Here is a 24095-nt window from a genome sequence, read left to right on the forward strand (position 1 = left end):
TTGCGGGCTACCCCCCCCCAGCAGATCTTCAGACTGTGTGGGTCGTTGACACAAACAATGCATTCCACTAACAAGAGAAAGTCTGCAGATGCTGCAAATCCGAGGAACATCACAAAAAGTGCTTGAGGAACTCAGCAGGCCAGGCAGCGTCTATGGAAAAGAACCGATGAAGGGTCTCGGCCCGAAACGTCGTCTGTTTACTCTTTTCCATAGATGCTGCCTGGCCTGCTGAGTTCCTCCAGCATTTTGTGTGTGCTGCAATGCATTTCCCTTCATGTTTTGATGTAGATGAGACAAATAAAGCTAATCTTTAAGAGCGCAAACACAAGGAATTCTGCAGATGCTGGAAATTCAAGCAATACACATGAAAGTTGCTGGTGAACGCAGCACTGGCCTGACGAAGGGTCTCGGCCTGAAACATCGACTGTAGCTCTTCCTAGAGATGCTGCCTGGCCTGCTGCGTTCACCAGCAACTTTGATGTGTGTTGCTAATCTTTAAGAGTTAACCTTTAATAAAACTGATCTTTAAAAAGAACAACATGATGTATATTTTCCTCTCGTCTAGTTGCTCCAAAGCCAAGTGGAGAAGTGGTAAAATTGTTCTGCAGTAGACAAAGGTGAATTGCAACGGGTCCAGGTCCTTGCTGAGGAAGGAGTTAATTCTAGCCATGACCGACCCCTCAAGGCACTTCATCACAGTATAAGTGAGTGCCACCAGGCAATAGCAGCTGAGACAGCTCACCCAGCTCCCCTTTGGCACTGGCATGATCAATGCCCTTTTAAAGCCAGTGAGAGGTTGAAGATGTCCTTCAACACTCCTGCCAGTTGGTTGGCACAGATTTTCGGTACTGTGGCAGGTACACCATTGGGACCTGGTGCCTTGTAAGTGTTCACTCTCTTGGACGTTCTGACGTTGGCCGCCGAGATATAGGAAACAGGGTCACCAGATGCTCTGGGAATTGGCGCAGGCATAGTGTTATCCTCCTTTTCAAAGCCTGTAGGAAAGGTGTTGAGCTCACTGGTGAATGAAACATATCCCCTTTTCCTAGTTTGTTTGTCTCCAGCTTTTCTTTCCAGAACATCAGAGATGTTTTCCCTCTTCATAGAATAGGGTTTCCCTTCCTCTATCATTAATGCTGCCCTCACCCACATCTCCTCCATTCCCCAGGCTTCTGTGCTCACCCCGTCTTCCCACCAACTTAACACGGATAGTGTTACTCTTGTTCTCACCTACCACCCCATGAGATTCCGCAACCTTGGCCATCTTCAATGGGACCTTACCACTAAACACAGATTTACCTCCCCCCCGCCACCTACTTGGCTTTCCACAGGGATTTCTCCCTCCGTAATTCCATTGTCCATTTGTCCCTCCCCACTAATCTTTCTCCTGGCACTTAAGCCTGCAAGTGGCCAAAGTGCTACCGCTGCCCACTCACCTCATCCCTCACATCTATTAAGGGCCCCAAACAGTCCTTGCAGGCGAGGAAACACCTCACATGCAAATCTGTTTTGGTCGTCTATTGTATCTGCTGCTCCTGATGTGGCTTCCTCTGCATTAGTGAGACCCGTCGTAAATTTGGGTACCGCTTTGTCAAACACCTCCACTCCATCAGCCACAAGTTGAATTTCCCAGTGGCCAACTTTAATTCCTATTTCCATCCCGACAAGTCGATCCACGATCTCATCCTGTGCCACAAGGAGGCCACTCTCAGGGTGAAGGAGCAACACCTCATATTTCATCTGGGTAGCTTCTAACCTGGTGGTATGAACATCGATTTCTTGATCCTGTAAAAAAAATCCCACCTCCTCTGTTCATCCTCTATTACCACACTGGCCTACTGTACCTCTTCTCTCCTAAGGTACCTTTTCTCACCTACAGTACCTGTCACTATCCCTGGGTCCCCTCCTCCTTCTCTTTCACCTACGGTCCACTCTCCTCTCCTATCAGATTCCTGCTTCTCCAGCACTTTACCTTTCCCACCCACCTGGCTTCACCTAGAACCTTCTAGCTAGTCCTTTTTTGAAGGTCCTACCTTACTTGTTGAATGTTTCCAGTATTTTCAGTAGCTATCTCTCTTAAATCTGCATTTAATCTGAGCTACTTTGAGATTTAATTTAACTACTTAATATATATACAGTACTGTGATTAACTTTTTTCTATACAGCATTTTACAACTGCCGCAAAGAAAACAGATTTCACGACATATGTCGGTTGTACATCACTGATTCTGATGCCGATGTTGACCTTTGTCATTCCAGTCGTGCAGCGACTGAAGCAACACAAGAACTACAATTCCCAGCGCACACCGCGCAAGGTTCGCGCATGCTCGTTCAGTGAAGATGGCGGACACGTTACCGGAGGAGACGGAGCGGCGGAGTCCCGAGCCTGAGGAGGAGCCGGAGCCGGAGCCGGAGCCGCAGACTTTCCGAGATCTGGTAAGTGGCGGTCCCGGGACGGCGCTGAGTGATTGGGGGATGTGCGGCGGCGGCGGATAGAACACTGTCTGAGAAGCCTTTCTTTGCCCAGAGTCCTCGGTGGTTAGAAGCTGGGCCTGGGGCACATGTCGGGTGTCCGGTACCGGATTCCGGGGCAGGGGAGGGAGGTGGAGTGGAAGTAGGATGGGGGGGGGGTGGGGTAGAGTAGAGAGAGTGGTGAGGAAGGGATCAGATGAGGGGAGAGCGATGCAGTGGTAGATTGGATGGAAGATGAGGGGAAGGTGAGAAGAAGAGGGGGTTGTGGCAGAAGGATGGATGGTTGTATATGTGCAGGCTCACCACCCACTATCCCCCCTCCCACCGTCCTTCTGCACTGCCCTCTTTCCTTTTCATTGTGTCATAGAACATTACAGCACGTAAACAGTCTATTGGGCTCTTCTAGAACAGCCTTCCATACTCCTCTCAGCCAGGTACCTATACAAACTACTCTTAAATGTTGAAGTCAAGTGTGCATTCACACGTTCTATTGACAGCTTGTTCCACACTCGTACCATTCTGAGTGAAGATGTTTCCCCTTATGTTCCCCTTAAACATTTCACCTTTCACCCTTAACCCATTTTCTCTTGTTCTAAAACCATAAGACGTAGTAGCAGAATTAGGTCTTTTGGCTCACCAAGTCTGCTCCACCAGCCCATTGTGGCAGTTTTATTATCCCTCTGTTTTCCTGCCTTCTCCCTGTAAACTTTAACATCCTGGTTAATCAAAAACTTAACAAAATCCGCTTTTAAGTATACCCAAAGTCTTCTGATGACACCAGCAATGAATTCCAGTGATTCACTGCCCTCTGGCTAAAGAAATTCCTCCTCATCTGTGTTAAAATGCATGTCCCTCTATTCTGAGGCTGTGCCCTCTGATCCCAGACTCACTCTATTTAGGAAACATCCTCTCCACATCCACTCTATAATGAAGGAGATCGTGATCTTTGACCATGATTGTTCTTGGCAAGTTTTTCTACAGAAGTAGTTTGCCATTGCCACCTTCTAAGCAGTGTCTTTACAAGATGGATGACCCCGGCTGTTATCGATACCCTCTAAAGACTGCCTGCCTGGTGTCAGTGGTTGCATAACCAGGACTTGTGATGTGCACCAGCTGCCTGTATGACCATCCCACCTGCTCCCATGGCTTCATGTGTCCCTGATTGGTGTGGGGGGGTGCAGGTGCTACTTCTTGCCCAAGGGTGACCTGCAGGCTAGCGGAGGGAAGGAGCACCTTACACCTCCTTTGGTACAGACATATCTCCACCCTGCCACCTCAATTGTGTACCCCTATCTTCAAGTCCTGGCAACATCCTTGTAAGTTTTCTCTGCACTCTTTCTTGGTGGTTGACCAGAAGTACACACAATACTCCAAATTAGGCCTCACCAATGTCTTATTCAACTTCAACATAATATCCCAATTCCTGTACTCAATAATTTGATTTATGAAGGCCAATATGCCAAAAGCTCTCTTTATTACCCTATCAAGGAATTATGGGTCTATATTCTCAGATCGCTCTGTTGTACTGCAATCTGCAGTGCCCTTCTGCTCATTGTGAAAATACAACCCTGGTTGGACCTCTCAAAGTGCAAGGCTTCAAATTTGTCTGCATTAAATTCCATCTATTATTTTTCCAGATGATTCAGATCCCTCTGCAAGCTATGACCGCCTTCCTTGCTGTCCGCTACACCCCCAAACTTCGTGTCATCCGCAAATTTTCTGATCTATTTTACTACATTATCATCTAGATCATTGGCATAGATGATGAAAAAACAGTGTGTCCAGTACAGATCCCTGGGGAACACTGCTAGTCACAGTCCGCCCGCGAAATCAATGTCAAATAGAACTTACTATCTTGCCTTGAGTGCCAAGCGACTGAACCTATTGGACCAACCTCCCGTGTGGGACCTTGTCAAAGGCCTTGCGTGTAGACAATACCCACTGTCTTTACCTTTTTCAACTTTCCTGGTAACTTCTTTGAAAAACTATAAGATTGGTTAGACGCAAACTACCATGCACAAAGCCACATTGACTACCCCTAATCTGTCCCTGTCTATCCAAGTACGTGTATGTTTTGTCCCTTAGAATACTTTCCAATAACTTAGCCACTACTGATGTCAGGCTCACCAGCCTATAATTTCTCGGCTTGTTCTTAGTGTCTTTCTTAAACAAGAGAACAACCTTAGATATCCTACACCTCACCCATGGCCAAAGATGTTTTAAACATCTCTGCTAGGGCTCCTGCAGTTTCTGCACTAGGCTCCCACAAGGTCCAAGGGAACACCTTTTCAGGCTGTGGGGAACTTAATCACCCTGATTTACCTCTTTGACAGCAAGCAGCTCCTCTGGAATCTGTATATACCTAGTCCGTGACCTTACTGCTGGTTTGCATCACCTCTGTAGACTCTGTCCGTCTTCCTAGTAAATACAGATGCAAATTATCCATTTAAGATCTCCCCATATCCTTCGACTCCATGCATATATGGCCTTTCTGATCTTCAAGAGGACCAGTTTTGTCATTTGCTCTCCTTTTGCTCTTAATATATCTGTAGAAGCCCTTGGGCTTCTCCTTCACCTTGTCTGCTAGAGCAACCTCATGCCTACTGATTTCCTCCTTAAGTCTTCTTTTGTTCTTGTACTTCTCAAGTACCTCATTTGTTCCTGGCTGCCTATACCTGCTGTGCGCCTCCTTCTTAACCAGGACCTCAATATCTCAAAAACCATGGTTCCCTAAACCTTTTATTCTGACAGGAACCGTGTACTCTCAAAATTTCACCTTTGAATGCTTCCCACTTAGCCAGCACATCTTTGCCAGAAAACAATCTTTCCTACTCCACACTTGCCAGATCCTTTCTGATACCATCATGGTTGGTCTTTCTCCAATGTACAACCCCAACCTGAGGACCAGACCCATCTTTCTTCATAATTATATTGAATCTAATGGCGTTATGATCATTAGGTCCAGTGTTCCCCTACTCACAGTTCTGCCACTTTCCTTGACTTTTGTTCACTAATAGGAGATCCAGTATCACAATCTCTCTAGTTCAGATCTCTATATATTGATTAAGGAAACTTAACTGAACGCATTTGACACAAACTATCCCATCTAGCCCTTTTACAGTATGGTAGTCCCAGTCAATATGTGGAAAGGTAAAAATCATCTACGATCATGACCTTATGTTTTTTGCAACTGTTTGTGATTACTTTACAAATTTGTTCCACTAAATCCCACTGATTGGGTGGTCTATAATATAATTCCATTAATGTGATCATCATTCTTTATTCCGCAGTTGCACCACATAGTGTCAGTAGAGAAGCTCTCTAGTTTATTGTGTCTGAGCACTGTTGTGACATTTTCCCTGTCTAGTAATGCTATCCTTCCCCTTTAATCCCTCCTGCACTGTCATATATAGAACAACGGCACCCCAGAGCATTGAGCTGCCTGTCCTGCCCCTCCTGCAGTGGTTACAGTGTTATGATTCCACGTGCTGATCCACTGCCTTTCCTATGATACTCTATGCATTGAGATAGATGCAGCTCTGAACATTATACCCACCATACTCAACATTTCAATTCTTGTTTTTGTATGTAGGGTTAACAACGTCTTTTCCTACAACCACTGTATCTGCTGTAGCCCTCTGGTTCCCATCTCCCTGTAGCTCTAGTTTTTAAACACCCCTCCCCCTTCCCCCAGTGCAACACTAGCAAACCTTCCTACAATGATGCTCACAACGCGCTGGAGGAACTCAGCAGGTCGGGCAGCATCCGTGGAAACGATCAGTCAATGTTTCAGGCCGGAACCCTTCGTCAGGACTGTAGGGAGAAGGGGCAGAGGCCCTATAAAGAAGGTGGGGGGAGGGTGGCAAGGAGAAGGTCTGCTTCCTACAATGATATTTGCCCCCCTGCAGTTCAGGTACAAACCATGCTACCTGTACAGGTCCCCCTTTCCCTGGAAGAGATTCCAATGATCCTAAAACCTGAATCCCTCCCTTCTGCACCATCCGTGTGTTAAATTCTATTAGCTTCCTATCTCTGGCCTCACTAGCACGTGGCACAGGTAGCAGTCCTCGTATCACAACCCTGGAGGTCCTGTCCCTTAACTTGGCACCTAACTCCCTGAACTCACTTTGCAAGATCTCGTCACCCTTCCTACCCATGCCATTGGTGCTGAAATGCACCACAATCTCTGCATGTTAACCATCCCACTAAAGAATGTTGTAGACGCGAGCCGAGATGTCCCTGGCACCCAGGAGGCAACATACCATCTGGGAATCCCGTTCTCATCTATGGAACCCTGTCTGTTCCGCTAACCATAGAATCTCCTTTCGCTACAGCTTGCCTCCTCCCCCGTTCCCTTCTGAGCCACAGAGCGAGACTTGGCACCAGAGACCTAACCACTGTGGCTTTCTTCTGCTACGTTATCCCCCAAAAGTATCCAACAGTATATCTGTTCTTGAGGGGAATGACAACAGAGTTAACCTTTTCCCCCTTCTGATGGGCTCCCAATTACCCATGTCCTGCATTTGGGTGTAACTACCTCTTGGTCTTGAAGATCTCCCTTGGATATCTCTGTAGCCGTCAACGTGACGCCGTAAGTACTGCGTTGCTGCAAACCCTACGCAAAGCCGACGCGGAACCCTATGCGAGAGCCTGCGTTGCTGCGGCGCGCACCTCTCCGAAAATGTAACCGCGCGTTGCGGCAACGCAGACCGCAACAGCTGTGATTGGTCCGCTTGGTAGCATTGCATTTCCTCCTACGCTGCAATAGCTTCCCATTGGGTGACTGAAGGACAGGGAAGGAACCCCGGCTGCAATGCTTTCCATAAAGCTTTACAGACCTCCAAAATTATGGAGGACACATTTCGCTTTTACGAAAAAAGATGCTCGCTTCTTGCTTACCCCGAGAAAGACTACCATGACCATGAAGCCTTGCGCGGGCAGGTGTGTGCGCATGCGTGACGTGCGCGAATTGCAGAGCGGCGCAGACACACCAACGCGCAAGTATAAATACTCACAACGCGCCTAAGTCACTCGCGTAGGTTACGGCGTCCAGTTAACGCAGAAGTATAAATCAGGCTTGTGTCAACCATCAGCACCTCCATCCCTTTTCCCATAGCCTTGCTGTGGGAGCAGTCATGCCCGAGGCCCTTATTTGAATTTTCCTGAAGGGTTGTCGGAATGTGTAACTCAGTTTTTGTATCTCTTGCTTCTTTGTATTGTAGGGTGTGACTGAGGTTTTGTGTGAGGCCTGTCAGCAACTGGGATGGAAATCTCCAACCAGCATCCAGAAAGAAGCTTTGCCCATGGCCTTGCAAGGTGAGAGATAGAGCAAAAGTAGCTGCTGTCTGGCTGGATATCGCAAATCTTTTTTTGCTGTTCAGCTGTAGGTATTTTCCTGTCTGGTTGCTAATTGAAGCTTTGGTGACCTGGTTAATGTTTGCATTTTTGCACATAGCAATCACCTGCCCAGTAGGGTGTTAAAAATTCCTGTGGCAATTTCGGAAGGGGAAGTTCCTCCTGAGTGTCTGGGCTCACATTTAACCATAAACATCACTCAACAGAAATCCCCAGCTTGTCATTAAATTGGTAATCACAAGAGCTCTTTCTGCATGGGCTGTGTTCCCCGTTTCCCGATGTTGCAACTTTTTTTTTGAGGATGTGATGGAGACTTAGTAGAGGGGAACTAGTCGATGTAGTGTATTTAAATTTCCAAAAGGCATTTGACATGAGGCCCTCTGTTGGTCAGGGTCAACCATGGATATTACGTCCTTACTGTATGTGATACGCAAGCCAAGGCAGTATGATATGGAGAGCAAGCTGTTGCCCACGTGGCAGGCATCCCTTCTCCACGCAGCCGATAAACCCAGAGGATTGTCGGAGACCAATACAGTTTGGCATCAGCAGAGTCGCAAGAGTTGCCAGTCAGCGTTGAATGCAATCTAGGATTGCCTTAGGGCAGGGGTCCCCACCCTTTTTTCCTCCGCAGACCGGTTTAATATTGACAATATTCTTGCGGACCGGCCGACCAGTGGGGGGGTGGGGGTTGGGTGTTAATCACGACTGGAAAACAGGTGATAAGTCAACTAAGTCACTTATAAGTGGCTAATATACTCAATTTCATTTCTAAAAGGGTTTATCTAATGAATTTAATATTAAACACATAGCACATATTTTCCCCGTATGAACATATAAAATCATTGCAATACACCAATATCGGTGAATCAGTGGGAGCCCTGGGGTTGTTTCCTTGCAACAAGATGGTCCTATCGAGGGGTGATGGGAGACAGCGATACTCGAAGGGGGTTCCTTGTGTCCAGTCTATTCCGCAATTTAGTTTTCGTTGGATTCATTGCAGAAAACTCCACTTCGCAGCGATATGATTTTGGAATTGGAAGCAACGTTTTCAGTGTTTTCGTGGCTATCTCAGGATATTCAGCCTTGACTTTGATCCAGAATGCCGACAAAGACGTTAATGTCAAACATACTTTTCAGCCCGCCGTCATTTGCAAGCTTGAGGAGTTGATCATCTTCCCGCACTGACATAGATGACGCGTGGGTAATGACCTCGCGTGCGTTCCAAGTTCCGACAGTGGGCGTCGCAGGGAATGAGGAAAGGTGCAGCTGACTCATATCATTTCATATCGCCAAATCATATCGTTTCCTCGCGGCCCGGTGGTTGGAGACCACTGTCTTAGGGACTCGGGCTCTGGATTTTTCCTCAGGGTTTACTCCCAAAGCACTCTCCATCAGTGGGTATAGACGCAAGGTAGCAGAGGTTTGAGATTAGAGTTTTCCTTCTAGATGAGCTGCCAAACATGGCTGACGAGCCCCATCTGCCTGAAGGGACTGGTTTTAAATGCCAGAAACCTGCCCTGGTGCCTTCTGTCAGTAGTAACGGTAACGTTGTGCTTAGTAGCCACATGTGAAGCCTATGAGCTGGGCTTGGTTGTCAGAGGCTGTCTGAGACGCATGACGTTGGGAGCATTTAATAGGTAGTGGGAACTCATCCCCACCACCACGACTGACTATAACAACCTTAAGGAACTGGCATTTGACAAGATGCCATGTAAAATGCCGGTGAATAAATTAACAAACTAAAGTATTAGAAGAAGTGTGTTATCATGGAATGAAAACTATTTGTAACATCGAAAAACAAAGAGCTGGAGAAAGTTGGTCCTCCTCAGGCACGAGGAATGTAATTGGTAAATTATACCAGTGGTTTTTGGTCCTCACATTTTAATTTAATGACCTGGATGAAGGAAAAGAAATTGAAGTTTTTAAAGTTTGCCAATGATATGGAAATGGATGGAAGAGCATGTTGTGGTTCTGCAGTGTGCTGTGGAATGGGTGACTGGGCAAAAGACCTGGAGTTTAATGTTGGTAATTGTAGGCAATGCTCTTCATTTAAGAGCGATGAAGAGGTGCATATGTAGACAATTTCTCTAACTGTGGACTGATGAACACTCGGATCTTTAGAAATGTTTTTGTAGCCTTTTCCAGCTTTGCATCTCTACAATTCTTCTGAGGTCCTCTGAAAGTTGTTTTGATCGAGGCATGGTGCACATAAGCAGAACTTTCTTGAGAAGAGCAGGCTCTGTCAGTAACCTGATTTACTGTGTCTTTTTTCATAAGGCAGGGCACCTCTACAACCCACACCTCCAATCTCGTCTCACTGACTGGAACACCTGATTCCAAATAGCTTTTGGAAAAGGCATTACCCCGGAGGTTCATGTACTTCTTTGAATCTAGACTGTGATTGTGTAAATGGTCTACTCAGTATTGATGAGAAGAAGTAGAATTATTTGTGTGTTATTAATTTAGGCAGATTGTGTTTGTCTATTATTGTGACTTAGAAGAAGATCTCATCATTTTTTATGAGTAATGCAGAAAACCAGTGAATTGTAAAGAGTTCACAAACTTTTTCTTGCAACTGTACCTCAATTGGATCACACTTGAGTCTCACAGTATGATAGAAAATGAATCTGATAGCCAAAGTAAAATCACTTGCCAGTAGCATAGAACATAGAACAGCACAATACAGGTCCTTTGGCCCATGATGTTCCGACCTTTTAACCTACTCCAAAATCAATAGAGTTCTTCCACACACATCAAAGGGATACGAGAGGATCATGGGACAGGAGGCCTAGGGAGAAAGAAAGGGGGAGGGGGGAAGCCCAGAGGATGGGCAAGGGGTATAGTGAGAGGGACAGAGGGAGAAAAAGGAGAGAGAGAAAAAGAATGTGTGTATATAAATAAATAATGGATGGGGTACGAGGGGGAGGTGGGGCATTAGCAGAAGTTAGAGAAGTTGATGTTCATGCCATCAGGTTGGAGGCTACCCAGACGGAATATAAAGTGTCGTTCCTCCAACCTGAGTGTCCCAGACAGAATATAGCGTGTTGTTCCTCCAACCTGAGTCTATCCACGGCCTCCTCTACTGTAAAGATGAAGCCACACTCAGGTTGGAGGAACAACCCTGTTTGTTTATATACACACATTCTTTCTCTCTCTGTCCTTTTTCTCCCTCTGTCCCTCTGACTATACCCCTTGTCCATCCTCTAGGTTTTTCTCCCCCCTCCGCCTTTTCCTTCTCCCTGGGCCTCCTGTCCCATGATCCTCTCATATCCCTTTTGCCAATCACCTGTCCAGCTCTTGGCTCCATCCCTCCCCCTCCTGTCTTCTCTTATCATTTTGGATCTCCCCCTCCCCCTCCCACTTTCAAATCTCTTACTAGCTCTTCCTTCAGTTAGTCCTGACGAAGGGCCTCGCCCTGAAACGTCGACTGTACCTCTTCCTAGAGATGCTGCCTGGCCTGCTGCGTTCACCAGCAACTTTGATGTGTGTTGCATGAATTTCCAGCATCTGCAGAATTCCTCGTATAATAGAATTCTTCCTTCCCTTACAACCCTTCATTTTTTTTTCATCCAAGTGTCTATCTCAAGTCTCTTAAATTAATATATATGGCTCTACCACTAACCCTGGCAGCATGTTCCATGCACTTAACCGCTACCTGGTTGCTTTACTGTTTGGTATGGAGAGGCCACTGCACAGGATAAGTAAAAACTGCAGGGGTTTTCAGCTCCATCTTAGGTATTTGTCTCCCGGTCATCAAGGACACCTTCAAAAGTTGATTCCTCAGAAAGATGGCTTCCATCATTAAGGGCCCCCACCATCCATAACTGCCATCGAAAAGGAGGTACGGAAACCTGAAGATACACAGTTAATGTTTTATGGAGAGCTTCTCCCCCCCGCCCCCGTCAGATTACTGAATGGACAATGAATCCATGAACACCATCTCACTACTTTTGCTCTCTTTTTGCAGTAAATTTATTTTTTTTGTATGTTTCTTATTGTAATTTATAGTATTTTGTGTATTGCATTGTTCTGCTGCCGCAAAACAACAGATTTCATGACGCGTCAGTGATGATAAACCTGATTCTCTGTGTCAAAAAACCTAGCATTATCGAATTATGGCCGAGTTGTACTGATTTAACTGTCAATCTCAAAGCTCATGCTTGTATTAGTAAAGCCAGATTTCCTGATTGTATCCACCAACTATGTCAGGTTTTTGGGAGCCTTTAACACTAACGCAGTATAAAACTCACCAGTGTCTCAGTGTGAACTAAAGATTACCACTAAGCACGTACCTCAGCATTTTCTGGGCACCCACCTCTTGCTCCACTTGTGTTGAGCTGGGCTGCATTTGACCATGACTCCCTCTTTCGTTCAGGGCGGGACATCATTGGCCTGGCTGAGACTGGCTCTGGAAAGACGGGCGCCTTCGCCCTGCCGATTCTGCAGGCCTTGCTGGAGAAACCTCAGCGCCTCTTTGCGCTTGTCCTGACGCCGACCCGGGAGCTGGCCTTCCAGATCTCCGAGCAGTTTGAGGCCCTGGGTTCTTCGATTGGAGTGAAGTCCGGTCAGTAAGTGATGCCTTGTGGGGATGGGGAGAAAGGAGTTATGTTGAGTTCGGATGGGGAGTGGGGGAGAGAGAAAAGTTATGATGGGATGTGGTATATTTGGAGGAAAAAGAAAATTTATGGATGGTGTGAGGTGAGGTATAGGCAGTGGTGCGAGTTGGTGTAGATTGAGGTTGTGTAATTTATAAGGTGTTCTTTGCCTTTCATCCGCACTGGAATGCAATAGTAAAACCACCCTGTGGCCAGGTCATTTCATGTTTGATGCATTGCCTGTTATCGTCAGTGCCAAAAACTGTCATTGGTTACAAGATACTAAAATGGTTCATGGTTTTGTTGGGACGTGGTGCTATGGTGAGGACCTCCTGTTTCTCCTAATCTGATGAATCTGCCTTTTCCCTTGCAGCGGTGATTGTGGGCGGAATTGATATGATGTCACAGAGTCTTGCTTTGGCGAAGAAACCGCATGTCATCATAGGTGAGTTCTGGCTTTCCTGTGTCCTCCTTCTTCTTCTAAACACTGGCTGGTACGAGGCTACCTGCTGTCCCTCCGACTTCTGGGTATTCCTTGGCCCCTTCTGATGAAGTCTTTTTGTAGGAGTCAGGGCGAATATCTCTGTCTCAAACTAGCAGAATCTATTTTATGTGATGAGACGCTGTTAGGGAAATTAATTTGCCAAGGAATTTCAATTAAAGTCCCTAATAAATTGGACACGGGCTTCAAAGTGACTAGAGAGTGCCTTTATTCATGTTTAAGGGAAGAATGACTCAGTTAACGGTGTGATCATCGAGTCTTCCAAAGAATAGTCACGGCCCTTTTTATGTACGCACACCGAAGGTCAATTACATCAAAGTTCAAAAAGTCAATCCTGTGTGTTTTATCAATTCTAACAAAAAGGCAGTCTCTTTTCTACCCACAACACACAGATAGGTTGTCAGAACATCCTTAAAACTAAGATAGATTATTGTAAATGTGCTAAGAACCCAGGCCAAATGGTGAGTCTTTATTTATGATCTGAAGAAGGTTCATTAAACCTTAGATGCAATAAGTCATTAAAGTATCATTTGTTTTGTTTGTTACTACCAGACTGGTGAAGGAAAACCATACACACGATTTAATTATCGGGAACTTGACAGCCCACAGGGTCCTCCCCACAGTTTGTGACCTTCACTGTCTCCATCTTGTTTACAGTACTGTGTTATGCACTAGAATCAGCACTAGGCATATTGTTAGTTAAAGGAAGGTGCAGGGTGCTAACAACTCAGATATTTTAAAAGTTTATTCAGAGTTTTCTTCCTCATTAAGTCACGTGGCCTCGTGGTGTACCGCAGTAGGCTAGAGAGCAGTCTTGTGTTCACAGCAGTACCCTGAAGGGCAGCACCACCATTCTCTGCTGATCTAGGCATTAAACAATACAGTCACGCAATTCTATAGTCTTGCAAAGGTATTTACCCGACCCAGTTGGCCAAAATCCTCCACAGATTCACAAATGCTACATTTAAATTTTGTGTGAATGAAAGAGACAAAGTAAAGGCTTTTACAAATTAGATTCTACACATGATCAAACAACCCAGGCGATGACTTTAACCCAGCAACTATATTTCTTTATTGATCGCTCACCTTCTTTTCCATTCCCCATTCTGGCTCCCCCCTTGCCCCTTCTCTTCTCTTCTCCTGCCTATTACTGCCCTCTTTAAGTCCTGATGAAGGGTCTCAGCCTGAAACAGCGACTGTTTCTCTTTTCCACAGATGCTGCCTGGCCTGCTGAGCTCCTCCAGCATTTTGTGTGTTGCTTGGATTTCGAGCATCTGCAGATTTTCTTTTGTTTGTGACTGTTCTCTGGTGCCCTTTCTCCCATGGTCTGCTCTACTTCCTATAAGATTCTTTCTTCTTCAGCCCTTAAATTTTTTCACCTATCACCTCCCAGCTTCTCACTTCACCATCCCCTTCCCCCTCACTTGGTCTCATCTATCACCTGCCAGCTTGTACTCCTTTGCCTCCCTGCCTTCTTATTCTGGCTTCCTCTCCTTCCTTTCCAGTCCAGATGAAGGGTCTTGGCCCAAGACGTTGGCTCTTTATTCCTCTCGATAGATGCTGCCTGAGTTCCTCCAGTACGTCTGTCCGTCCCTCCCCACCGCGATTTAATCCTAGCCTAATCACGGGACAATTGGGTCAACACAAAATTGCTCTTTTCTTGCTTCAATACCTTCAGCTAGATGTCAATCAAATCTTCACTATGCTTCATGGTCTTTTTAGCTATTTAGCACAAGGCTGTATTCCTGTGCTTAAAATTTACCTCTCCCAGTCCCCGGGGATCATGGATGATTCAGTTCCACTCTGATGGCTTTTAAAGAATCAGAAGAAAGCAGTGTGCAGAATCCTTCACGGTCGCTGGAGGATAATTTGTGAGCTGGTATATTCCTTCCACTGAGGTATTTGAGCTCCCTGTGTTGGTACTCAAGATCCCAAATGGTTTATCCCAATTTGTTTGGGAAAGGGCCAGGGATTCCTGGGAGTCAGCAGGGATATAGCATTTTTCAGGGAGATTCTATGCACGTTCTTGAATCTCTTCCTCTGTCCACCTGGTCATCTCTTTTCATGCCAGAGCTCAAAACGTTGTCCATTGCGGAAGTCCACCATCTGGTTTTCAATAATGTGGTCTGGAAAAAAAATTGCTCTTATGTTTTTGATGTATTATTTATAGCCAAAGTTTTGCAAGGGGTTATTTTTTTCCCATGTTGTGCTCTTAGGTAAGGTCTCAATTTCATGTAGCCATAAATCTTGAATAGGTGGCCGCATGGCATATTGGATTCTGCAGTAACAGCAGTAATAGTTACTGCACTGGATAGTCCTCACTCCTATGTCAGAACACATACTTTAAACAGGAGGCACTTGATCCGGAAGACCATATCCCATAAGACAATAGGAGCATAATTTGGCCCATCTGGTCTGCCCTGCCATTCCATCATGGCTGATTTATTATCTCTCTCAACCCCATTCTCCTACCTTCTCCCCGTAACCTTTGAAACCCTTACGAATCAAGGACCTCTGCTTTAAACGTATCCAATAACTTGGTCTCTGCAGATGTTCACAGCAATGAATTCCACAGAATTTCACCACCCTCTGTCTGAAGAAATTGCCCCTCATCTCTGTTGTAAAGAGACATCCCATTTTGAGGCTGTGCCCTCTGGTCCTAGATCCCCTGTTACTGGAAACATTCTCTCCAATCTGTCTAGGCCTTTCAATATTTGATAGGTTTCAGTGGAATCCCCCTCATTGTTTTAAACTCCAGCGAGTACTGTCCCAGAACCATCAAGAGCTTCTTGTGTGTTAAAGAGGAAGAGAAATTCTGCCTGAGTTCATTTCTCCCTGTGACTTTGCACAATGGTCACCCCTGACTCCCAAGTAGAAGTAGGGAGAATCAACCCAGGCCTCAGGGCGGGGAATTTCAGCGCTGTTGTGCCATTTCCATGATTTGTTTTCAGAGGACGTTTCTAAAATTGCCTTCTCTCTTTCAGCCACGCCAGGCCGCCTGATGGATCACCTGCAGAACACGAAGGGCTTTAATCTCCGAGCGCTCAAGTACCTGGTGATGGACGAAGCTGACAGAATCCTTAACATGGACTTTGAAGTTGAAGTATGTGAACAAGGATTTCTTGTGCTTTCCTCATTTGTTTCTTTGATGCTGCAGGATTTAATTGGAACCTTTCAGGACTTCAAAGAGTTTTGTTTTATGGTGTAGTGTCACTGTTCTCACTGACTGTACTGTGATAACTGAGATGATCTTCGAGATGTTTGAGGTGTAAATACCCTAGGGCATTGTACTGTTTAGAATTGCACACTGGGATAAGACAGACAGAACTTTGTCGCAATGTCAAACCTCTGACAATGATGTATAACCTCACTGCTGCCCAAGGCTAGAGTAGGACTTTAACTAGGGACTTTCTGATCAGTACAAAACAGGAACAGGCACTTTAGCCCACAATGTTGTGCCGAAACAGCTAAAAAATAATCTAAATCAAAACTAATTCATCCTGCCTACACTATGACCATATCCCTCCATTTTCCTCGTATTCACGTGCCTATCTGAACACCTCTTAAAAGCCTCTAATGTATTTGCCTCCACCACCACCATACCAGGTAGTGCACTCCAGGCATCTGCCACTCTCTGAGTAAAAAATACTTAACCCTCACATCCCCTTTGAACCTACCCCCTCACCTTCCATGCATGCCTTCTGGTATTAGACATTTCATCCCTGGGATGCTCCCTGTCTTCTCTGTATATGCCTCTCATAATCTTATAAACCTCCATCAGACCTCCCCTCATCCTCCGCTGCTCCAGAGAAAACAATTCAAGTTTATCCAGCCTCTCATGATATCACATGCCCTCTAAACCGGGCAGCATCCTGGTAAACCTCTTCTGCACCCTCTCTCAAAGCCTCAACATCCTTCTTATATTGGGGCAGCTGGAATGGTACGCAGTACTCCAGATGTGGCTTAACCAGAGTTTTATAAATTTGCAGTCCTGATGGTCTGCTTACTGTTTGACACTGCCTGGATGGCAGAGCAAATGGAGAGGGATACAACACAGGAGCAGGCCCGTTTGCCCACTCCATCTGCGCCAGGCACCTATTTTGTTCTCACCAGCTTTTCTCAGGTTCTATCCTTTGCCCTTCTCACTAGAGGCAACTTGCAGTGGTCAATGAGCCTAGCAGTTTGACGTGCGGGAGGAAACCAGAGCCCCCGGGGGGAAGCTGACGCAGTCACAGTGTAAAGTGTACAATCTCGACACAGCAGCAGAGGTTGGGGTTGAACCGGGCTTGCTGGTGTTCTGGGGAAGCAGCTCTGTCAGCTCTCCTACACTGCAGTCCCAAATGTTCATTCAATTCCAGTAATCTCCAGTGTGATAGTAATGCCTGCTCCCAAGAAGCATAACCCGTTCCTCCAAACCAGACCTGCCCCTCGGCCAAAGAGCAAAGAGGGCAACTTTGCTCTTGTCCTGTCATGCTGGTTTCAAAGATAACGTCATTATTAGAAAATATTTTGGGGCATCTTAGAGTTGTAAAATATCATGGAGTTAGACAGCATGGAAACATGTCCTTTAGCCCAACAGGTCCCTGCTGACCCTTGTGCCCACCAAACTCGTCTCATTTGTCTAGAAGTACAAGTTGTGTATATAGAGTGGATTCCAGTAAATTGGGCCATCAGCTTATATGTGCAGCTTAATTGGGACGCAAACAACAGGAATTCTGCAGATGCTGGAAATTCAAGCAACATACATCAAAGTTGCTGGTGAACGCAGCAGGCCAGGCAGCATCTATAGGAAGAGGCGCAGTCGACGTTTCAGGCCGAGACCCTTCGTCAGGACTAACTGAAGGAAGAGTGAGTAAGGGATTTGAAAGCTGGAGGGGGAGGGGGAGATGCAAAATGATAGGAGAAGACAGGAGGGGGAGGGATGGAGCCGAGAGCTGGACAGGTGATAGGCAGAAGGGGATACGAGAGGATCATGGGACAGGAGGTCCGGGAAGAAAGACGGGGGGGGGTGACCCAGAGGATGGGCAAGAGGTATATTCAGAGGGACAGAGGGAGAAAAAGGAGAGTGAGAGAAAGAATGTGTGCATTAAAAAGAGTAACAGATGGGGTACGAGGGGGAGGTGGGGCCTAGCGGAAGTTAGAGAAGTCAATGTTCACGCCATCAGGTTGGAGGCTACCCAGACGGAATATGGTGTGTATATTCCGTCTGGGTAGCCTACAACCTGATGGCGTGAACATTGACTTCTCTAACTTCCGCTAGGCCCCACCTCCCCCTCGTACCCCATCTGTTACTCTTTTTAATGCACACATTCTTTCTCTCACTCTCCTTTTTCTCCCTCTGTCCCTCTGAATATACCTCTTGCCCATCCTCTGGGTCACCCCCCCCCCCGTCTTTCTTCCCGGACCTCCTGTCCCATGATCCTCTCGTATCCCCTTCTGCCTATCACCTGTCCAGCTCTCGGCTCCATCCCTCCCCCTCCTGTCTTCTCCTATCATTTTGCATCTCCCCCTCCCCCTCCAGCTTTCAAATCCCTTACTCACTCTTCCTTCAGTTAGTCCTGACGAAGGGTCTCGGCCTGAAACGTCGACTGCGCCTCTTCCTATAGATGCTGCCTGGCCTGCTGCGTTCACCAGCAACTTTGATGTATGTAGCTTAATTGGGAAGCTGCTTATTTGGGACAACTCTTAAACAATGAAAACTAATGGAGAAAATAGCCGGGATTCCCTTCATTTATTTGGGACACTCTCTTGCTTAATTCTGACAGTAGACTGTTACCCAGCAGTTTCTAACTAGTGTCAGTTGAGTGCACGGATGTGGCCGTTAGGCAGTACACCGTGCTTAAAGCGAATAGTTTTTGAGTAGCATTAGTTGTGTTTGTGTTCAAGAAGCAGTAAATTTTGTCTCTGATCGTTGGCGAGAAGTAAGCATTAAGACAATTCAGAACTGTTTTGCTTACTGCGGTTTCAAGCATTCAAGTTTGGGAAGCCAGAAACGGCAGGGAATGAAAATGAAACCATTTCACAACATCAAGTTAGGAACTACGAAAAATTTGAAGGTATTGATAATCCTCTTGAATGTGACAATGAAAAGGAAGATTTGGAGGAAGCAATCGTCGATAGCAATGTATGAAGGTGGTCCATGACCTGCACTGCGTGTTTGCACTGATTTTGTTCATTTACAGTCAACCAAAAGAACACAGCAGATGAATTTCTCTTGATAACTATTAGACACTAATACACAGTTTTATAGTACAGGTCGACCTTCACTAATCCGACTACCTGTAATCCGGTTCCTTTGATAATCCGCACTGATTTCAAATTTTCCGCGCAACTGTAATTTCAAATTTTCCGGGCCACCGTACCAATCTGCTGCGCATTGTTTTGGTTGCGCTAGATCTGTTCATGTGTTGGCGCGCCCCTGTAAGCACAGACAGGTGATTCCTGCTTGTTTTTCTGCATTTATTAATATCATTTGCGTGAGACACGGCCGCTGGGCGCCCGTCCGTCTCACCCGCCTGTGGTCATGCAGTGCCCGCCGGCGTTGCCCGGCTGGCGCTTCATTCTCTTCTGTCCACGACCTCAGATCAGACGCGGTGACCCACTGAATTTAAGCATATTACTAAGCAGAGGAAAAGAAACCAGTGAGGATTCCCTCAGTAACTGCGAGTGCAATGTAGTCTTTGGGGTAACTGCAAGTCTGTGTCTTTGCTATTGCTTTGCTCACGCTTGAGTGCTGGTAGTGGGCGTGCTTTACTTTTGCCGGTGGGGAGGGAGGGGATTGTTTCTTGCTGCCACTTACGCGGGGGAGGAAGGGGAGCGGTGGGGGGGGGGATCTTAGGGGTTCTAACATTTAACTGTCATTCATTCTTTGGGGCACTCTGTTTTTGTAGATGGTTGCGAAGAAAAAGCATTTCAGGATGTATATTGTACACATTTCTCTGACATTAAATGAACCTTTGAATCCTTTGATATTTTAAAGGTACGTTGAGGCGGTTAGCTATTGCTTAATGTGATCCTTCTGTAATTCGGCATTTTCACTAGTCTGGCATTCCTCAGGTCCCAGTGGTGCCGGATTATAGAAGGTCGACCTGTACTGTTGTAGTATTGCTAGTGTTCTTATTTGTTCAGTATTTCATTTAAATACATAATTCGTTATTCAGTTCTATGGTCGTTTTGTCTTTTTTATACCTTTTTAACTATTTAACTTCTGCTAAATGGGGCAACCACTTAAATGGGCCAAAATTTACTGGTCTGATGTGTCCCAAGTAACCAGAATCTAAAAAAAGGGTGAAGACCATTCTGTCCTTCTGGCTGGCTGTGCCATTTGCAGATCTGCCTCCGTTATCTTCTAGCTCAATCTCTATACCCTTTGATTCTCTCAATAGTCAAAATCAATTTGTATTTTATCTCCAATGAACACAGTTACAGACCTTTCACAGCGATCTGGGCTAGAGAATTCCAAAGTTTCATGACTCAGAACTTCATCTTAATCCTAACCCTTGCTCTGAGAAGTGCCTTTTGTGCACTTAGTCAAGCCCTAAATGAATGTGTGCTTTGATGAGATCTCCTCTTATTCTTATACAGCCTGGAGAATATATTTCCTTTAGTGCCCATGTCATTTGCTTGAAGAGATCCTGAACTAGCAAGAGTGGAAACATTCTGTGGTATTGAGTCCTGTCCAGTAGCAGGTTGATGCATCTCATGTACCTATGCATTGGGTGAATTAACCTGTGTTCTGTATATTGGCCAGCAGATGGTGCCATTGTCCATGATGCAACAGAAAGCAATCAGACTATTTAACATTTAATATTCATTCCACTGTTCGTTGGAATACTGTTTCTGCAGGTAGTTGGTGCACAAAGTTACTTGAGTTACTGCCATTTTCCTGTCAGCTTGAGCCAATCTTGCCATTCTCCTCTGACCTCTCATTAACAGGGTTTTTCTGCCCACAGAACTGCCGCTCACTGGATGTGTTTTGATTTTTCTCACCATTCTCTGTAAACAGGGGTTCCCAACCTTTTTTTTATATGCCAGTGAGCCTTACCATTAACCGAGGGGTCTGTGGATCCCAGGATGGGAACCCTTGCCGTAGAGACTGCTGTGCGTGAAGATCCCAGGAGATCAGCCTCTGCGATACCCAAACCACCCAGCTGGAACCCACAATCATTCCATGGTTAGAGTTACTGAGAACACATTTCCTGCTCATTCTGAACGACAGCTGAACCTCTTGACCGTGTCTGCATGCTTTTGTGCATTGAGCTGCTGCCACATGATTGGCTGATCAGATTTTTGCGTTAACGTACAGGTGCACCTAAAACGTATCCACTGAGTGTATTTGTAATGGGTGATGTAAGGATTTGTTAGTTGCGGGGGAATAGTCCTTTGAATGTCAAGTCCACTTTCTTATCCGGTTTCACTGACCCATAACTTTTTTCCGTAGGTTGATAAAATTCTCAAGGTGATTCCTAGAGAGCGGAAAACCTACCTGTTCTCAGCTACAATGACTAAGAAGGTAAAGGAGGTGTTAGAGTTGAATCTGAATGAAACGCGGGAGACCAGATGCTTATAGTTACCACAGTTTATTGCGCACCCTCCTGCAAGAGTTTGAGACTCAGTTGTCAAAGGGAAGGCACGTAAGTACTGCCACCATTTGACAAGTGGGCCTTCTCCCTCGGTTATAGCCGTATATTTATACATAGTAAGCCCCATACATTACTGTTGCAAGGTGTTATTTGGACTGGTACGCCCACCAAGTTTGTTTGTGCAGAACTTAGTTACAGATAAGGGAGTCCACTAGATCAAGACTTAATTACAGATGGATGTTCATTCCTGTCCTTGGTGAGCCCTCCTCCCCCTACTCAAACGAGAGTACAATGTACAATGTTATCAATCTCTCAATGTCTCTCTCTCTCTCTCTCTCTCTCTCTCTCTCTGCCTTAGCTGACTGCTGAAGGCAGAGTTTACTTCAGTTCAAAAATTCCTATCCTTTTAGCCAGAGGTTACATAGGTTCAAGATAATTTTTATATCCCCAATTCCTCAGAGGGGTGCACTGAAACGGGGTTATTTAATGTATCTGTGCACATGCTTCTGATGGAGCACCTCAGTACAGGTGGTGAGAGAGAGGGTAGGAGTCTGAGAGAGGTTAAGTAAAACTCTACAGCTGCTAATGTACAAACCTCATTCCGAAGGAGAACTAGCGGAACCAACAAGACGCCTGGTTCAATTATTAGCAGTGTTTTTAAAAGTTGCAGTGTTGTTTCTTTCTGAAGGGGGGGGGTGTGTGTGTGTGTCTTTCTTTCTCACACTCCATCTCTCCCTCCCCCTAATCAGGTGCAGAAACTCCAGCGAGCTGCCCTGAAAGACCCTGTGAAATGTGCAGTGTCAACCAAGTACCAGACAGTGGAGAAGTTGCAACAATATTACGTATTTATTCCTTCCAAGTTCAAGGTAACGCACATTTAAACCGTCTTTCGCCGATTTAGTGATCCGAAGTTTTCCACCTGTGGGATGCTGACAAAGGAAGTTTTATACCCATAGAGTTTGTCACTTTACATATCAGAATTGGGAGTGCATTGTGGTGTAGTGGCTAGCATAAAACTTTACAACGCCGGTGATCCAGATCCAGATTTTCCTGCCACTCTTTGTATGTAGTTTGTGTGTTTTCTCTGTGATCCAGTGTGTTTCCTTCAGGTGCTCCAGTTTCCTCCCACATTCCAAAGATGTACAGGTTGGGGTTAGTGAGTTGTTGGCATGCTGTGTTGGTGCTAGAAGCACCTCGACATTAGCGGACTGCCCCTGGCACATCGAACTGTGTTGGTCGTTGACGCAGACGACAAATTACACTATGTTTGGATGTACGTGTGAGAAGTAAAAAGCTAAATTTTATCTTTAATCAGATTTGAAAGGAAAATGTTGGCATTCCAATTAATAATAATAGATATGGGCCACAGAAAATAATTGGATCTGTGTTCTGGATTGAGTGAATAGTTGTACAAAGCTCACATGAAGGGAAGTTTGTGCATTGATTTTGTTCAAAGTTCCATGGTTTGTCTTTTATTCTGTTTTTTCTCTAGGATTGTTACCTGGTTTACATTCTCAATGAGCTTGCTGGGAATTCCTTCATCATCTTCTGCAGCACGTGTAACAATACCCAGCGCACAGCATTGCTCCTTCGCAATCTGGGATTTACTGCCATTCCCTTGCACGGCCAGCTGAATCAGGTAGGCCGACGCTCTTCACACGTTGAAGTGAAGAATTTGTCTTAAGATTCTGTTTAAAATCCTTTCCTTGGGGTTTTATTTTTATCAATTGCAGAACAAACGACTGGGTGCTTTGAATAAGTTCAAGGCCAAGTCTCGGTCAATCTTGCTGGCTACGGATGTGGCAAGTCGGGGCCTGGATATTCCTCATGTGGATGTGGTTATAAACTTCGACATTCCCACGCATTCTAAGGTAAGCCTGGGACAGAACATCGTACGTAGAACAATGCAGCACAGTCCGGGCCATTCAGCCCATGATGTTGTACCAACCTTTCAACCTGCTCTAAAATCTATCTAACCCTTCCCTCCTGCATAGCCCTCCATTTTTCTATCATCCATGTGCCAATTTAAGAGTCTGTTAAACGTCCCTAATGTATCTTCCTCTACCACCACTGCCAACAGCACATTCCAATCACTCGCCACTCTGTGTTCTAAAAAAAAACTTGCCTTTGACATCTCTCCTATACTTTCCTCCAGTCATCTTAAAATTATGTCCCCTTGAAATAGCAATTTCCGCCCTGGGATAAAGTCTGTGGCTGTCCACTTGATCAATCGAATTTTGAAAGGTCTAAATCAGAGGTTCCCAACATTTTTTATGCCATGAACCAATACCATTCAGCAAGGGGTCCGTGGACTTCAGGCTGGGAACCACTGGTCTAGATGGAGTGGGTGTGTTTGATATTGTGGGAGTCTGGGACCAGAGGGCGCAACCTCAGAATAGAGTTACGTCCATTTAGAACGGAGATGAGGAGGAATTTCTTTAGCCAGAGGGTGGTGAATCAGTGGAATTTGTTGCCACAGGCAGCTGTGGGGGCCAGGTCATTGCGTGTATTTAAGGGGGAGGTGGGGAGGTTGACAGATTGTTGATTAGTCAGGGCGTGAACGATTAAGGGGTGGGAAGGCAGGAGAAT

General features: G+C 45.7%; 1 protein-coding gene across 1 annotated transcript in view; it reads left to right on the forward strand.

Annotated features, from left to right (window-relative positions):
• Positions 1-2306: 2306 nt before the first annotated feature.
• ddx47 (DEAD (Asp-Glu-Ala-Asp) box polypeptide 47) overlaps positions 2307-24095 on the forward strand; it is a 45159-nt gene continuing 23370 nt past the window's right edge. Inside the window, exons 1-9 of the mRNA XM_063062807.1 lie at positions 2307-2436; positions 7695-7788; positions 12203-12391; positions 12796-12867; positions 15909-16027; positions 21365-21436; positions 22256-22372; positions 22999-23145; positions 23240-23377. Of these exons, the coding sequence (XP_062918877.1) occupies positions 2341-2436; positions 7695-7788; positions 12203-12391; positions 12796-12867; positions 15909-16027; positions 21365-21436; positions 22256-22372; positions 22999-23145; positions 23240-23377 (1044 nt within the window). The 5' untranslated portion in view covers positions 2307-2340. The remainder of the gene's footprint in view (positions 2437-7694; positions 7789-12202; positions 12392-12795; positions 12868-15908; positions 16028-21364; positions 21437-22255; positions 22373-22998; positions 23146-23239; positions 23378-24095) is intronic.

Source organism: Mobula hypostoma, chromosome 11, assembly GCF_963921235.1.
Source record: "Mobula hypostoma chromosome 11, sMobHyp1.1, whole genome shotgun sequence".
NCBI classification, from domain to species: Eukaryota; Metazoa; Chordata; class Chondrichthyes; order Myliobatiformes; family Myliobatidae; genus Mobula; species Mobula hypostoma.